The following is a 17,726-nucleotide window of genomic DNA, read 5'->3' on the forward strand; positions in this document are numbered from 1 at the left end:
AAAAAAAAAACTACTGGGCAGCTCAGATGGGTTGGGAAGAGTTAAGGGTGGGGGATTCAGCTGTTATATGTGCAGCTCATTTTAGCATTGGGCAGAGGTATTTTGCCCTGACAGGGCTGACATTTAAGGAACTAATAAGTGAAAGTGCATTTCTTATTATCTTCTTGTTGTTGCATTTTTTTCCCATCAGATCAAAGATCTGTAAAGTGGAACTGTTCCATGAATTCCAAAAGCTGGTGACAAGCATTTCAAAGGAAAACTTACCAGACACTCTCCGGTAAATACATTCTCAGAATATCTTTAAGAGTGATAATCACAGAATCATAGGGGTTGGAAGGGACCTCCAGAGATCGAGTCCAACCCCCCTGCCAAAGCAGGTTCACTATGCCAGGTGGGTGTAGGGATACGTTATCTTCATGAGGTTCAGGGACACTGCTGATACCAGACTCTGCCAATCAGTGTCACCTGAGATAACTCTACTGTTAAAATTTGTGACTTGAATAATATGTCATATCCCTGATGGGTTAGGAAGTCTTTTTTTTTTTTTAATTACCTTGTTGAATAAGCAGCTCATGTATTAATGAGAGAAAAGAAGTTGCAGGTAGTTTTGGTGTAAAGGCTTACTGTTTTTGAACTGATACATTCTTTTTCTAATCACAGAGCCTTGTCTGTCATTCTCTAGATGTGCTGTTTTCTGGACCCCCCTGTAAGCCTTTTCAATCTGTTACCTTGGCAGAATTTTTTTTCCCTTGAGTTGAAGCAATCTTGTCCAATGTCAGTGAGAAACTGGGAGAGGGGGAGCAAAGAGGGAGGTGAGAGGAAGGAAGTAGGATTTTCTGAAAAGGTGAGCTGCTACCACTTACCTTCAGCATGGGATTCAAAGCCTCTCTCCTCAAATGGTTCTGTGATTATTGATATCTCACTGATGTTTAAGCAATTATATTAGATGCCATCTCTTTCTCCTTCATAATAAGAGTTTGAATAACATTTTTTAGTAAAATGTATGCTAAAATCTTTGTTCATCAAAGCGTGTGATGGAGCAAGAGCTAGTGAGATGAGATAAAGCTGGAGCAAATAAAAGAACCCATGCAAAATAAATAAAAATAGAAGTTATGTGTGGTTAGGAGCAGGGGAGATAGGCCATCTCTTCCTTTCATTGGCGCTAAGACATTAGGTAAGTTGAACTCAGCCATACTAAGTACACCCTCAATCTTTAATTATTAGGTTTTACTTGGTTTTAAGTTTTGTGAATTAAAGATTGCAGTTATCTTCTGTGTCTTTATTTAAAAGCTTTGATGTCAACATGAGCCATGTTGTTGAAATGGTTTTAATTGATGCTGTATGGAGAGGCACGCTTTCTTCTTAATTCTGTTTAAAATTATCACTCTCTTTTGTGAAGGAGTTGCTTGTGGCTTAAATCACTGTTTTCTGTAGAACATAGCATGAACTGATTCACTGTTAAGTAGTTGACTCCTTGTGCTGATCACGTGCTCCTTACATAAAGTCACTTCACCTCAGGCCTCTTCTTGAGTTCAGTGGTTTTGTAATTTCCTTTGACATTTTTGTCCTTTATTATTTTTCTGTCTTGTCTTCTGACAAAGTCCAGATGACTTGCAGATGTGGCATCATTTTTAGGCTGCACAAACTCAATTTGTACAGTAGAGGTGCTAGCTCACCAGTCAGCTTGTCCAGTTGTCTTTTTTTTTCCAGGACTTCCTTTAACTCTTCTCTAATTTACTGTTGTTCACTGCTAAGATACTGGGGCAGTTAAAGCTTTGCAGTGAACTAATGTAGTGATTATGATGATCTTTTGTTTTCTTTTTTCCTATGTGTAAATCTGCTTCTCCTGCTTTTTTTGTCCCTCTCTCTTTGATTCTTCACATCTCTTCTGAGGATCAGCATGGGCAGTGTTAAATTAGAACAAGCTGAGAGCCTGCTCAAGGCAGAATGTTTGAAATTACTGGTATATAAATCCATCTCACTTGTTTTTTTTTTTGTTTGTTTTCTAAGCTTCTGCAGCCAGGCTGCTGCCTCATTCAGTTCTCTTATTGGTTACATCTCACCTGCTGCATCACTTTCATGTTATCATTCCTTTGATAATGAGTATGGAAAAATGTGGTCAGAGTGTGTCATGAGGAGCAACTCAGTTTTACTTTCTACTGTAATATTTTCATGAAGGAGGTCAGTTGGAATAATTAAGTTAGACAAATTCCTTATGTGTTTTAGTTAAATTGGATCAGACTGTGGATGTGCACAGAAGAACCATTTAGTTGTCAACAGATTCAGGAAAAAAAAAAAATACAACAAAGCAGCATTCAGGGAAATGAGGTAGGCATCAATCTTTCTCTTGGTTTAGCAACTGATGGTAAAATGTGTACATGCATATGTACGTGTGTATATGTCTGTATGCATCAGCATCTACAGTAAATCCAAGGAAAATAGGTGTTTCACCTTTACCAAGATTAAGTTAGCTCAAAAATCTGTGTACTGTAATTCTTTTTTGATCTTTGACCATCCTAGGATGTACAAGTAACTGTTTTGAAGATGTAGACAACATCTGACACTAGCTATTCTAGAGTAAAGGACAAATACAAGTCATTGGTTGATTTTACAGTGAAGGACAGCATCAAAATCTTAAACATCTTAGAAGTACTTTAAGTATAGGAAGTGCGGTAGTATAATATTTTCTTCCCAAAGAATGCATCAGTCATCATCCTTGAGTATAAGCATATACCTAACTCTTGATCGGAGCTGGTTAAGGTCCACAGTCCTGTGTTGTTTCCTGAACACTGCTTATGCAGATAATTGCAGGTCTTTTACCTCTTCAGTGATGCTCTTAAAGCACAATTTGTGCAGGCAGGTTTGTCAGAGTGCATAGAAGAGAAGTTGTGGATGCCCCATCCCTGGAAATGTTCACAGCCAGACTGGATGGGGCCATGGGCAGCCTGGTCTAGTGGAAGGGGACTGTAACTTAGATGGTCTCTTCCAACCCAAATCATTCTATGATTCTGTATGTCTCCTATGTTCAGCAGTGGCACATAGGCAGGTTCATAGCCTTCCATCTTCCAGCCCTAAGGTCTTTAGGATAGATAATATATCATGGTTTGCTGTGCATGTCACACTGTTAAAGCAGAAGGCTGAAAGGCTGAATTATAGTTTCTGGTCAGTCTGCTGGTATTTTGGGTGGTGGTGGTGGCTGTGGTGCCTTTAAGCATGAAAGCTTTTTCCGGAGCCTAGTGCAGTGGTCCGCAGACCAAGGAAGCATTAGGCTTCCTTATAGCAGTTTGGCTCCTCCTTCTTGAGGAAGGTCGTGTTGCCCATGATATCCCCTTCATATTGGGTTGAATTTATAAACGTTTTGTCTCATGCAGCTGATGCCATTCAGCAAAGGGAGAAGAGGCTGGGGAAGAAGTGCAAGGAAATGAAAGAAGTCTTGATGAAACTGTTTTAGGGGTGTTTGTGTTCTCTTTTCTCACTAGTGATCAGATATCATGAACTTGTAATTCTGTCTTCTGAAAATTGATGCATTCAGCAGAGCAACTAGTGGTTCAGCTGAGATTGCAGGGAGTGGATGCTACATGAGGAAGGGGAGCAGAGCACCGAAACTGAGTCTCTTACGCTTTAAGAAGATGAGTGTGTGTGTGTGTGTGTGTGTGTATTTAACTTTAATCTCGCTCTTTCCCATTATTTTGTGTTGGAAGACTCTTCTTCCCTATCCCCTTCCCTGCCAACCAGCAATTACAGCCATTCTAGCAAAATAAATCTACTTCTGTCCAATTTAAAGCACCCATCTCTATCTGCCTTTTCTACTTTGCATCATTTTTTATTACCGTGAAAGTTCTCTGTAATACATTGTCACAAAGACACTGATCCTTCTGTTGCTGAAGAATGTGTATGAAGCATGGCAGAGAATTTGTTTTTTCTTGTATGAGAATCCTGACAGTGTCTGAAAACATTGGTTTCCTAAAGGCCTGGGCCTCTCCAGGTCTCCCTAGAAGAACAAGAGAATTTCATTTAGTGGCATGGAAAAGCTCATAGGACGTTATTGTGTTCTTACATGTTTGGTTGCTTTTTTCATTTTGTGGCAATATATCTAAAAAAGTTGTATAAGAATTGTCATTGCTCTCTGTTTTCTGTTAGGATGAAGACTCTGGAAACCTACTTCGACTACAAGGAAGCTGCATTAAATTATCAAGAAGCCTGGAAGGCACTACGTAGCCAGGCACTGCTGGGCTGGATCAAGAATGCCCAGGAATACCTGCTCTTCACATGAGAACAAAAGCAGCTGTGTAAATCCAGCAATAAGGCGTGGAACACAGCAGACACCTCTGCTGATTGAGGGATGCAAAAAATGTCCTCTAGTTCTTATGCCATCAGAAGACAGAAGTGAAAAGGAAAGCAATTTAGAGAACTTATTATTTTGATTGATCTGAAGCCTCCTTTTTATTTAAATATAGGAAAGGATTGTTGCATACTTAATTCTGAGCTGCATGAAACAATTCAAAACAAAGGAAGCAATGATGTGCTATCTGTTTCTTGATATAATCTATCAGAGTCCACTGTAATGGAAGTAACATTAACTAAAATTGAAGCAGTGCTATGGAACAGGCTGCTGCTGTGAAACTTCAGTGCTTGTTTTTCTTCTACTCTTCATAACACTGAGGTTGTTCTTGTGATGCTGGGACAACCCAATGTATAGTAAGTCGTATTTTTATAACACTTGGCTTTCCTTGTGTGGAAGAATTTTCTGTCTCCCTCCAGGCCCGTTGCTCCTAACTGGAAGTAGTAGTTTTCAAGGGTCTTCCTCTGGAAGTCCTTCGTATTCAGCACAGCTACTCAGCTACTACTGTTGTGACAAGGACCCAGAGCAGAAGCAGGTGAGGGGTCTGGAGCACAGGTCTTATGAGGAGCGGCTGAGGGAGCTGGGACTGTTTAGTCTGGAGAAGAGGAGGCTCAGAGGAGACCTCATTGCACTCTACAACTTCCTGAAGGGAGGTTGGGATGAAGAGGGGTTTGGCATCTTCTCCCAGGCAACGAACAGGACCTGGGGAAACGGCCGCAAGTTGTACAAGAGGAGGTTTAGGTTAGACACGAGGAAGAACTTTTTTGCTCATAGAGTAGTCAGGCACTGGAATGGCTGCCCAGAGAGGTGGTGGAGTCGCTGTCCCTGAAAGTGTTCAAGAGGCGTCTGGACGAGGAGCTGCGAGATCTGTCCGTGGAGACAGGACAAGGGGAAACGGACATCAGCTGCAGCACAGGAAGTTTCACACGAATGTGCGTAAGAACTTCTTTACGGTGAGGTGACGGAGCACTGGAACAGGCTGCCCAGGGAGGTTGTGGAGTCTCCTTCTCTGGAGATATTCAAATCTCGCCTGGACGCCTACCTGTGCGACCTGGTGTAGGGAACCTGCTTTGGCAGGGGGGTTGGTCTCGATGATCTCTAGAGGTCCCTTCCAACCCCTACAGTTTTGTGATTCTTTGAGTCTGTTTAGTGCTTGTGGTAGCAGTGGTAGTGAGAAGACGGTTGGACTGGATGATCTTACAGGTCGTTTCCAACCTTGTGATTCTGTGATTCTAAGCAAAAGAGTGCTGGGCATAAAACTGTCAAATAATACTGCTTATGGTATTCTGTCTCATGATTTCAGTACTATACCACGTATCCTTCATCTGTTGTGCTTCTGTGGACAGGAAAGACACTTCCTAATCCTGTGCAATTCCAGGCAAACATTTACATACACTTCAGTGTTCCAAGCATGGATTGTTCTTGCTTTTTGTTTTTCCTCCTCCAGTGATACTTACTTCATTAAAAGCAGAAATGCATTAGTGATTTATGTCAGTGTTTCCTGGTAAATGTTTGTTAAAAGGCCCAACCAAGATGGGGACAGCAAGAAGTCTCTGTCAATCTTTTCCTTTATGCTTTATTAACAACTAACATCTGAATGGTAGAACAACCCACATTGCTTGCCTGGGGGAGGAAGAATGGGTAATTCTCAAACTTTGTCCAAATTACTGCCTTCTGTGAGCAAGTTCAGGACTGCATAACTGCTACTGGGCATGCTTTCTGTGCCTTTTCTCTTGTTAACTTATTATTCCTAAAATATTTGGACAATGCAGTGACGGGGTGAAAGAAGTAGTTAATCTACAACTTAAAAATTGTTATTTGTGTTTTTTGTTCTTTAGTGTTTTAACTGTTTTGAATTTGAAAAATGGGCACAGCAGTTCTCAAAACAGCTTTTACTGTCAACCTGCAGAGCTGCATATGGGATTGAAAAGTGGGTAGCAGAGATCACGTTGCAGCCAGAGAACTGATTACAGCAGATCATATTGCTTCACACTTGGGTTGACTTTTCAAATAAGCATAGTTACCTTTTTGTTGAAGGACTAACAAATTATGTGCATGCAAGCCTGTCCTCTCAAGTCCAGCCCTGACATCCAGAAAGACCGGTTGAGTTGGTGAAAGGAGAGCTGTTCTGTGTTTGTAGAGGGCAGGAGATTATGCAGAATGGTTGATTTGTATTAGTCACTAGAGGCTGGAAGATGGCCAGTGCCACTGCAGATGGGCCCTGGATGAACTGCTGAGAAGTGTAGCAGTTACCGTAACTGAGCAAATTGCAATCCCATGGCAGAGTCCTGCAGTGTAACTAAAGAGGTAATCGGTAAATTCCTACTTGAAATTTACCTCTGTCTTTCTCTGAAGTCTTGGAGAAACTATTCCTTAGCATCACTCGTTTCCCTTAGTTAATCATCAGCAAGGTCCCTAGTGAACCTGCTGACTGGACTGGAATGTTTTCAGTTCTTATCCAGATGCAATATTGAAATGTGTTATATAAACACATTATAACAAAGTTAGTTCTTCTGTATTCCTGGCATCAGACTAGCTTTCAGATGAGCAATTATGTGATGCAATGCTTTTAACTCTACTAAAATTTGAGCCTTGCAATTAGAAAGAATTGCTCTAAGTAAGGTTTTCATATGCATTTGTAAAGCACTTATCAACTGTAGACTGCTGATTTCTAATACTTGTGAAATTTAAAAGCAGTTTTAGAGGTGCTGAACGCTAACATAAATCTTGTTTTCTGAGTGAAGTTAAGGACATGTTTAGTCTTGCAGTGAGTCAATGAATACTCAGGAAGGGAAAGAACTAAGACAAGGCAGCATTTAAAAGACTTGGGCTAAGTCTGCAGGATCACAGAATGTCCAGGGTTGGAAGAGATCTCAAGGATCATGAATCTCCAACCCCTCTGCCACATGCAGGGCCACCAATCTCCCCATTTAATACCAGCCCAGGCTGCCCAGGACCCCATCCAAGCTGGCCTTGAACACCTCCAGGGATGGATGGGGCATCCACAGCCTCTCTGGGCAGCTGTTCCAGCACCTCACCACTCTCTGTAAAGAGCTTCCCCCTGACATCCAACCTAAATCTTCCCTCCCTCAACTTAAAACCATTTCCCCTTGTCCTGCAGTTATCTACCCTTTCAAAGAGTTGATTCCTCTCGTGTTTGTAGGCTCCCTTTAGGTACTGAAAGGCTGCAATGAGGTCACCCCGCAGCCTTCTTTTCTCCAGGCTGAACAAGCCCAGCTCCTTCAGCCTGTCTTCGTAGGGGAGGTGCTCCAGCCCCCGATCATCTTTGTGGCCCTCCTCTGGACCCTCTCCAACAGCTCTCTGTCTTTCTTGTACTGGGGATCTTATACACTGCTTGATAGCATTTCTGGGATTGAAAATAGGTGTTGAAATGCTGCAGCTGATTAATTAAAAAATGTCAGGAAACGCTGTAGGTAGAACTGAGAAACAGCTCTAAAAATTGGAAGACAAAACTGCGTAGAGATATCACAAGCTCTGCTTTTGGAAGAGGTAGCATACTAAACTTCCAGCATTGCTTGTAGATCTCTGAAAGAATTGCTCTTGGAACATAGCAGTTGACATGTTCCAAGCTTTTATTGCTACTTCACGCTGCAATAGCTGATGCACTGAAAAACAGACGTAGTTAAGATGTATGGAGGACAGTATAATGCAGAGACTGCTGGAGAGGAGCAGGTTGGAAGGAGAAGAATGCTCACAGCTCACAGTTAATAAGGAAAAACAAACAATTGGGAATAGCAGAACTTGAGAGGGCAGAGTCCCATGGCATGTGTAAAATGTTCTACATAATGTATTACTTAGTTAGATGCATGGCTTTTCCAAATCAGTATAGGGACCGATCATCTGTATTTGTCAAAAGCCAGAAACTGTAATTCTTAATTTGCGTGGGATGCCTACAACAGATTCACTGTTGGAGAAATTGTAGGAAGGCTGGATGGGCAGCTCACTCACTTTTAAGGAAGTCAGGAGCAGAATGTAAGCAAGTGTTTGGCCAGGTCTAAAGTAGACTATTATTCATTTGAGACTGTAATTCCACAAGACTATATAGTAGCATCCCTCTGCCTTGAAAAAGCAAAGTTCTTATCTTTGAAGTGTACTTTTGTTGCTCACCTCACATTGGCTTGAGTGCTTACTGTTTTGAATACATTCAAAGTAAATGGAAAAATGATTGAAATTACTGTCTTAGTGGAGAAACAAACCAAGCAAAATGGGTTTTTGCTAGGAATTGCCAGCTTTGCAATTAATCCAGTAAGTGCCAGAGCCATACTTCCTTTTGTTGATCACATACTATTAGCTGGTTATGAAACTGCACCTGGAGGAAATGCTTGCGGCGTAAGTATGAAAACAGCTGCTTACTGCTGGAAAGTTACTACTGATAAGGAGGGAGAAAAAGTGTTAGAGCAAAACTGGCCACCAAATGCAGTCGAGCAGTCTAACTGTTCTTTCTCAGAACACAGCAGTCCTGGAAATCGATAATATTCTTACAAGGGCATTGCAACATTCATGGTTTACAGATGGGAAGCAAGCTAGGTTTTGAGGAAATACACATACTAAGTGAATTTAGATGGTTTGTTTATACCAAAGATGATGTTTTATGTAAGCTTAAAAATAGGGAAAGAAAAAAAATAGAAGTGCTGCTGGAAGAATAGTAAAATGTTTATTCAACTTCATTTGTCCAGTGTATAAATAGAAGTATCTTCTCAGTCCTTAAGGATTACCAGAAAGGCAAGATCATATGTATGGATCCAGATGTACCAGACAAGTTGCTTTTAACTGGTTTGTAAGAGACTGCTCTCAACAGGGGAGGTTCAAAATTAAAATCTGTTTTATTGCAATTTCAAGTACATCTGGCAGCTGCAAAGTAAAGCTGCTGCTGTAGAAGCTTTTCTCGCTGCATTTGCTGGCATTATTTGTGTAACTGGGGTCCTAAATCTAAACAGAAAAGTTAAGAGTAGCTAGTTGATTTTTAGAGGATTATGAAAGGTATTCCAGAAGTTGTAACACTGGGAATAAGACTTCATCTTTTCTTGTTTTATATATATTTCTATATTTGCACGCTCACAAGTAATCAGCTTTCTCCTGCAGTTTTAAGGGCAAAGTTACAATTTTACTCATGTTAACAGCTAGCAAACTATTACTTATTACCACAGATAAACCGAGAAATTTCAGCTTAAAGGAAACAACCCTCTTGTTTCAGTAGAAAAGAGTATTACAGATCATAGCTGCAGCCACTTAATTCTGAATCAAAAATTTTGTTTAGAGAAAACAGTATACAAAATCCATTGAAGGGGGGATGGAATGAACCCATGGAAGAAACAGTGAAAGAATGTTTACTAAGGTACTGCTATACACTGTGTGCTATTTCAAATAATGAAAGGTTTACCAAAATCAACAGCGCATTCTTAGGTGCAGTGAGCACGTGCAGCACTGTTATTCTAACAAGCACCAGAACAGTGTGGTTTCAACATTTCACAAGCTCCAGTCTCTTCATGGGGGGAGTCTTCATGCAGTACCTCTTGGACCTGCAGAGCCAAACATAATTCTAGGCATAAGGTGGCTTTATGAGAACTTGAGTCCAGCATGAGTAAGATTTACACTTGGAAAGCAATGCATTTCCTATGTCTGGAAACATTTCATAAAGAAAAGTATAGTTCTACACCATTTAGCATAAAAATTAAAACATTTTATTAAGAACCTAAACTGGAGTTAGTGACTCCTTTTTGACTCATGAAGTTAAAAGCAATGCTGCTTTTCCAATTTAGTTCTGTCCTTTCTTATCAGAGCATAAACTCCAGTACTGTGCTGGTAACTGTTTTTGATTTTGTTGTTTTTGATTTTGCAGTTTCATAGAAGCAAACCTCTGACTGAACTGCCTTTTAAGTAGAGATAGTTACAGTTTGATGGTAAAACCTCTATTTTTGCTGTGCTATGCTTTAGCAGTAGTGCTCATAGACTACAGGAAGTGATATTTTAAGTCTTTATCTTGCATGCAGCATCTCTAATTCTAGTTCTCTATTTCAAAAGAGCAAAGCTGCTTTTTTACATACTTGATTCTCTAATATCCTTAAAATACCTACTAATTTTTTTGGCTTGGAAAAGACGTATGTTTACATGCTCATGCCCCTAGCATAATTACTGCTGTGTGTTGTGGGTTTTTTGTTTTTTTTTTCTTTCTTTTTTAAGAGCCGCTAATGCAACTGTTTTAATATGTACACCTTACCAATTATTTCTCTCTCTAATGTACAAATTGTTCCTTCCAGCTCTCTAGCTCTCTGGTCCCCTATTAGTATCATTCCTTCTTCAATGTGCCCTTTCTTTATATGCTATGATTTTGTCACATAGCTCCAGCTTCTCAAAGCCCACAATATTTACTTCTCTCTTGATAACTTGTGTACAGGCCTGGCTTTTCTTCTGATTAGATGTAATAGCTCTGAATCTATTAGATTTAAAATCCTACAGATAGATTCTCTTCCCTCTTTCTATCACTATCTGCATCCTAAATGCTGAGAAGCTGCACAGCGTATAGTAAATAATGTAAGCAGTTGTATACTGTCTAGTAAATATGATATCCAATTTGCTGACCAAGGTAAAGAAATGACAGAACTGTCTGTGGTAGGAAGTTTTATTGTTTGTTAAGTGAGAAAGAAGTACATACTATTGCAGTTTTAACATGATCAACATCTTGCTACTGCTTAGGATAATCTAGCAACTCCAGTGTTCCCAATACTAATGCAGTGCTTTTATTTTTCATGAACTTAACATCTCGAAACAGAATAAATGTGCATTCTTCTTTCCGTGTTTTAAAAGCCCAACTACTTAGCTTTATTACTTAATCAATCTGTAGATGTATCTCCCAAAGGAATGAGGCTCTAGGAATTCATAGCCATGAGAAAAAAACACAAAAAAACTTTTTTTCATAATTTAACAGTCTAATAAAACAAGACCTATCTATATTAGGAAATAGATCCAGTTACAAATGCATGTATATAGAAGGAACTTCTGTGGATGTCAGAACAGAAAATGATCAGCTATTTACAAGATACACAGCATGATGATATTGTAGCCAAGATCCACCATTCAGAAACCAAATGTGTTCTCTCCACTGTAGGCAACATATAAGAATCCGTCTTCGTCTTTCTCCTTCTCATAAAGTTGTCCCATAGTTAAGCTTGAAGGGGGGGAAAGAGAAACAGCTTTCTTGCAAGATGACCATTGCAAATGGTAATTCAACCTCACATAAACAAGGCTTCATAAAAGCTAACATTAAGTTTGTATGTAAGTTAGAATAAAACAATAAGAACATATAAAAAGCATTCGACATCTGTGCTCACAAAATGGTCCAGTGCTCTCTCTGGAGCATTTGTTAGATTTCTATTACTTCTGTACATCACAAATGTGTTTATCAAAGTGCTTCCTTATACTGAAAATTAGTCACTGGATGTATTTCAGTTTCTGAATCACACATTATTGAGTCCATGACTAACAGCAAGATTAAAAGACTGACAGCACCTTCTTTGAATGCAACCACAATGAAACCTTGCTTCTTGAGTAAACAACCTGTTTCTCCCTCCATGTGCTATAGTCTTGACTGTTCTGATGGTCTCAAATTCATCAAATGTATTTTCTGGACGGTTTCTTTCAGGTCCAGTTGTTTAGGGAAGTAAAAAGCTTTTTTGTCTATATTGCTAAGAAGTGATGACTATAAAATAGTGCTGCTACCAAAATTCCAAACCAGTTAGAAACTAGTACTTTTTGAACATCTGTGGAACTTAATTACTCATTTATTTTATGAGGATAGGCTTGTGGCCCTTCACAATCTAAGTAATCTTTTGTGGGATGATTGTACTATGAAAACAGAATCAAACCCAAGCAATTACTTGGCCGGCACAACTCCTTCAGCTGTCTGTGGATGACAGATGAAACAGTGACTGATGTGAGTCAGCTGCATAAAGACGCTCCCTCAGATCATCTTTTCTAACTTCCCAAGAGTGTCTGAGAAAAGGCCAGTGAACTGAAAGATACAGACTAAATGTGAATGATGGGGAAACACTCATGGCTTTTTCCCTGTGAGAAAGGGGTAGTGCACAAGGAAAGGAGCTGGGGAGAGTTGCAGACAGTACTTGAAATTGATGGAAATTGATAAATAGTAGATAACCTGGATGAAAAGGATGTTAAGAGTTAGTGGTCCAAGCAGTACCTATGGTGGAGAAAAGGGGCAAAACTGTTGACCAGTTACATTTTTACCTATTAACAAAAGTTACTATTTTTACATCAGCTTGAAGGTTCAATCCCTCCTATTTTCAGCAGAGCTGTGATATCATCATTGCATGAGATACAACATGCCCTTCTTTTCTTTTCTTTTCTTTTCCTGTTTGTTCCTAGCAGTTCTACAGTATTGAGAAGAAGGGACTAAGGCACTCCTAATACTCCTAGAAGAAAGAAAGTAAGAAAAGGTGGTCCTCGCAGCTCCTATGATTCTCATAGGTATCATGAATTAAAATATTTCTCCCTGAGTCTGATCAGGTTATCTGGAGGCGCTGTTACACAGGTAAGTGTTAACAAGAGTAACACTGCCTCTGAACCAAGTAACGCCACATTCTATTCCCTCAAATATTATTAAAATAGATTGTATAGCAAGCTGCTGTAGTAGCTGCTAATATCATATTTTCTTCTGTATGGAGCAGACAACCGTTGATGCTTACTCCACTCCACTTTTAGTCAATTTGCATTTAGTATTTATAGGAAAAAGCTATTAAAAAAAACAAAGTTTCTGTGTGAGCTGACAGAAGTAGGTTAATGCTTTTTTTAAGTAATTTACAGTGTTGGCTTTTGAGCATTTAACATACAACTTTTTTTTACCACATGGAGAAGTTATCTGATATTTATGATGTCATAACTCCAGTTTACCTTCTTGCAATGTAAATAATCAGAATGTATTTTACATTCACCTTTTAGCTGAGCTTGAGGAACTAGATATTTATCAATATGTGTGACCAAAAAAGTCATAATCACAAGAAGATGAAAATGTGACCAAATGCCTCCTAAAATTGCTGGCTAATCCTCAGGAGGGTTTTTTTTTTTTGTTCTTCTGATACGTACAGCCATCCTAAAATGGTTCTGAATACCAAGTGAACAGCTACTTACCTGGACTGTGGAACAGTCTTGTCTACAAAGAGGAATATTGCTTTCTCAGAGGGCAGCTGAATCCTCTTCCTGATGATCCACATAAACTGGGCCACAGTGATGTCAGATGGAACTAAGTATTTCCTCTTGTCAATATCAACAATCTGAGATCCTGATACCTTCTCCACTATGACCTGTAAAATGTGTGAAAGTGAGGTTTTTCAGGACTGTCAAGCAGAAGCAGAGGTATACCCCAGGGAGCAGTGAAGAGCTGAAGAAACCATGCTCTATCTGAATACAGTCAAAATTCTTAGAGTTGCAGTGTAAATTGCATAACCCAAGGTTCTAGCCTGCCATAGACACACACTCATATTTCTACCATTGCAGCATTGCTTTTGAATTGACATTCCTTCTGTCTGGGTTTGTATAATCAATCTGGCAATGATTACTGACCTCCCAATTAGGCAGTTGGTGTTTCTGCCAAGCTCTAAGCCATGACATTAAAATGAAGCATGCCTTCAGTGTGCCATGGAGTACCAGTTGGTCTGCCAGTGCTGAGCACTCTACCCAAATACCAAAAATGTGCTGTTATGTGATATTATCTGTGTGCCTCTGACACACCAAACTTACACTGATAGATAATCCAGCTATCTATGTATCTGAAACAATAGATGACATGATTACTTCAGTTGGTCGGATGAAGAAACAGGAGGACAGGGAAACAATGCTAATAAATGTAGGTTTTAGCTACATACGAATAAGAGCCAGATGGGATATATAGACTGTAAGAGGAAAAAAAGCCTGGCCATAAGAACTTGGCAATTTCTTGCTTATACTGGGAGAGTTTGGGAAAAGAAGGCACATGGGACCCAAACAAAGATGCCTAAATATGATGGTGTTTATAGCATCAACAAGTTTTTGTTTGCTACTCTGAAAAACAACTACCCATGCTAATCACCACTTCAGAATGTCTACTGACTTAGGTTTGCAATAATATACTTATTTTTTCACAAGACAGCAGAAAAAAATTCAACATGCTATTCTGAGTATGCATAACTGCACTCTAAAGCATATGGTTTGTTCTTGTTCTTGTTGTCTTACCAGATGCTAGTCTCTTCTTTGTGCATCAGAGTATTTTGCTCGTATGTAGGGAAATTAAGAAACTGACCATGGGAAGGACAGATTGTAAGGTGTTCACAAATAAAGCAAAAAGCAACAGGTATCAGGAGAATCAAGTATAATGTCTAGAAAGGACCTGATGCTCATTGCTCCACATAGAGTAGTCCTTGAAGGACAAAAATAGCATGACGGGAAACAGAGCTGACAAGAAATTGCCACATCTCCACTGCTTATCTGCGTTCGCCATTGCTAAAGCATATAGGTAATGCTCAGATAAACGTACAAAATATACTATGGTCTGGAGAAGCTTATTATTTTCTACAACTGAGTCTACAGAAACAGGAGGGTAAACTAGCTGGCCCTTATAGTATGTGGGAACTGTAAAGAACACAAAGAACAGCCTGAACAGAATGTTCAAGCCTTAACAACTGATACTTACAAAACCACACTGCAATAATCCACCAGACATTTTAGCTTCACAATGAAGAAACCTTCACAACTGGAAGTCAAGGCTACTGGTGAACTGCTTCAGTAAAACTTACAGATACCTTTTACCCTTCAAACACTTGATCCCCTGGCAAATTTAAAACAGCAGTGCTTAGGAAGCATGAATGTCTTTCTACTCCGATTTCATTCCTAAAGGGACAAAGGCAGGTTGTTCGTATGTTATCTTAATACATTTTATAATGCTTGAGCCCCTAAAATATCTGTATACAGCAGCTGAGAACTGAATTCCCTTTGACCTACATCACTCTGGATGTAGACTATACCCTGAAAAGAAGGAAACGTGCATTAAGTCTGAAAAAACATCTTTGGTAAATGAAAAAGAAGGTATTTGATACTGTATGGTAACTGTTGAGTCATGGCCTGAAGCACTGACTGAGCACTTGGGGAAAGGACCCGGCCAGCCCTGGGTGAAGGCAATTAAGCTGTGGGACCAGAAGGGGTGGAGCCTGGCTGCAGCTCTCTTAGACCTCATTGAAGGCCTGACTGGTACTGAGGAAGTATCTTTGGTTAGAGATCCCTCCTTTGTGAAGTTTTCCCCTGTGAGCTTAGATCTTCAGAGACAGGTGAGCAGTCCTTTTTTCCTTCCCTTATAACATCTTTCTATCACACTAGTGCCTTTGTTGTTACACCTCCTGTATCACCATTCCATCGCACTGATCTTTCTGATTGTTATAGGCACCAACTACTTTGTAAAAGTTAGGTGGCTCAATCTGAAACATCAAGAGAAAATATTTATCTGCTCAAACAAAGCATCACAATGCACTTGGAGATTTAATTCCTATTACGTTGTTCCCCGTTGCTGTCCATGTAATTCTAACATGCACTGTGAGTTGCAATGTCTCTCTTTTTCATCTTGAAAGACAGCTTGGAAATGGACAAATGTATGCTTGTGAAGGTACATTGTTATTAGTATGCTACAGACTATGTTTTATGTTAGCCAAGTGGAGAATGGCAAGGACAGGATCAGCTTGCCAGACTACATCTGGAGATGACATAACTAGGTTTGATTCAGCAGCAGAGAAAGGTAATGCGGTTAGAGGTTTTCCTCTGGGTTGTGCTGTATGCTAGCAAGTTACCAAGAGGTCAGATAGGAATGGTACTAATAGAAACTAACGTCATCAGATGAGATATGGAAAATCTTACTCATAAATAGGCAGGTTGGAAGTGTGGACATGTTGCTAACTGTTACTAAGAGTGTTACTAGGGTGTTAAGTACGGTCACCTCCATGACTGAAACATGGTAAAAGGGATTACAGAGTGAAGAAGCCATCCATTATTTAGCAGGCAGATTGGTATTATTGCAGAAAGGAGTCACCACTTGCAATGGTTCTTCAAACAACTGGGTCTGCATGACATGGATTCACCAAGGTAGGGCTGGTTACAGGCATGGAATACATATGAGAAAATCACCTCCCTCATCTAGTCAGGAAGGAGGACTGTCAAGATGTAAAGAACTTATCCTCTTTCTTGAAATCATGCACAGAATGTATCTTCAAGACACTGAAAGCACTGTACTGGGGCCTCCAGTATAGGAAGGACGTGGAGCTCTCGGAGCAAGTCCAGAGGAGAACCACTAAGATGATGAGAGGGCTGGAGCACCTCTCCAATGAAGAAAGGTTGAGAGAACTGGGCTTGTTTAGCTTGGAGAAGAGAAGGCTCTGGGGAGACCTCATTGTGGCTTTCCAGTACTTGAAGGGAGCATATAAACAGGAGGGGGAACGGCTGTTTATGAGGGTAGATAGTGATAGGACAAGGGGGAATGGTTTTAAATTGTGACAGGGAGGTTTAAATTAGCTGTTAAAATGTTCTTCACACAGAGGGTTGTGAGGCACTGTAACAGGTTGCCCAAGGAGATTGTGAATGCCCCATCCCTGCAGGCATTCAAGGCCAGGCTGGATGTGGCTCTGGGCAGCCTCGTCTGCTGGTTGGCAACCCTGCACATAGCGGGGGGGGTTGAAACTTGATGATCATTGTGGTCCTTTTCAACCAGCTCATTCTATGATTCTACAAGGTCTTGCCGGGGATATAATAGCTCTTAGCAATCAGCAGGACACTGATAAACCATAGACATGCGTGGTAAGTGTTCAGAAAGTCAGGCACTCTTGCTTTGTGCCTGATAATGCACATTAGGGCAGAGGAAGGAATACTGGGCTAGTTGCATATCTTTGGGCCCTCTTTAAAACATCAAAAGTGGCAAAAAGAAAAATGAATTTACTTGGTGGGATCCGGTCAAAGAATAGAGGGCAGGATGCAGGCAGCTTATCCACCTCTGCCTCTAAGTTCTGGATCAAAGCTGGCCTGGTTACTCACCGGGACACGGTCAGGGTATTTGGCGCGGATCTTTGCCGACTCCACGCATCTGTGCTCTGTGAACAAAACTCGCAGTTAGTCACTGCACAGTAACAGGGCAGTCAGAGTCCTACACAGAGCGAGCAGCACCGCAGGCACAGCAGCCAGCGGGCACCGCTGCCGTCGTGCTTTCCGTGACGCAGCCCCGGCCACCGAGCTCATTCTCCACCGCCGCGCCGCCCTTCGTCGAGAACCGCGGGGCCGTCCGCCCAGCACCACAAGGCCGGCGCGGGCAGCCCGTCGCAGCGCGCACGACTGCGAGGCCCGG

The 17,726-nt window shown here is 40.6% G+C and overlaps 2 protein-coding genes across 2 annotated transcripts in view; one reads left to right on the forward strand and one right to left on the reverse strand.

The window, feature by feature from the left end:
* The first annotated feature begins 26 nt into the window (after positions 1–26).
* On the forward strand, positions 27–4,628 carry LOC109369705 (tRNA-specific adenosine deaminase 1-like). The gene is made up of 2 exons (XM_019619699.2): positions 27–277; positions 4,141–4,628. The coding sequence occupies exons 1-2, from the start codon at positions 27–29 to the stop codon at positions 4,271–4,273; spliced, it is 384 nt and encodes a 127-aa protein (XP_019475244.1). The 3' UTR covers positions 4,274–4,628.
* Positions 4,629–10,964: 6,336 nt separating this feature from the next.
* Positions 10,965–17,726, reverse strand: part of GABARAPL2 (GABA type A receptor associated protein like 2) — a 7,789-nt gene continuing 1,027 nt past the window's right edge. The window contains exons 2-4 of the mRNA XM_031555415.1: positions 17,420–17,475; positions 13,505–13,677; positions 10,965–11,528 (exon numbers count right to left, since the gene is read on the reverse strand). Of these exons, the coding sequence (XP_031411275.1) occupies positions 11,438–11,528; positions 13,505–13,677; positions 17,420–17,475 (320 nt within the window). The 3' untranslated portion in view covers positions 10,965–11,437. The remainder of the gene's footprint in view (positions 11,529–13,504; positions 13,678–17,419; positions 17,476–17,726) is intronic.

The sequence above is a fragment of the Meleagris gallopavo genome, chromosome 13 (genome assembly GCF_000146605.3).
Source record: "Meleagris gallopavo isolate NT-WF06-2002-E0010 breed Aviagen turkey brand Nicholas breeding stock chromosome 13, Turkey_5.1, whole genome shotgun sequence".
NCBI lineage: Eukaryota > Metazoa > Chordata > Aves > Galliformes > Phasianidae > Meleagris > Meleagris gallopavo.

Bases quoted from the DNA above. Each gene is read 5' to 3' on its own strand.
- LOC109369705 (XM_019619699.2), top strand. From the start codon at position 27: ATGGGTTGGGAAGAGTTAAGGGTGGGGGATTCAGCTGTTATATGTGCA. The intron at 278-4,140 runs GTAAATACATTC...GTTTTCTGTTAG, and splicing joins AACTTACCAGACACTCTCCG to GATGAAGACTCTGGAAACCT.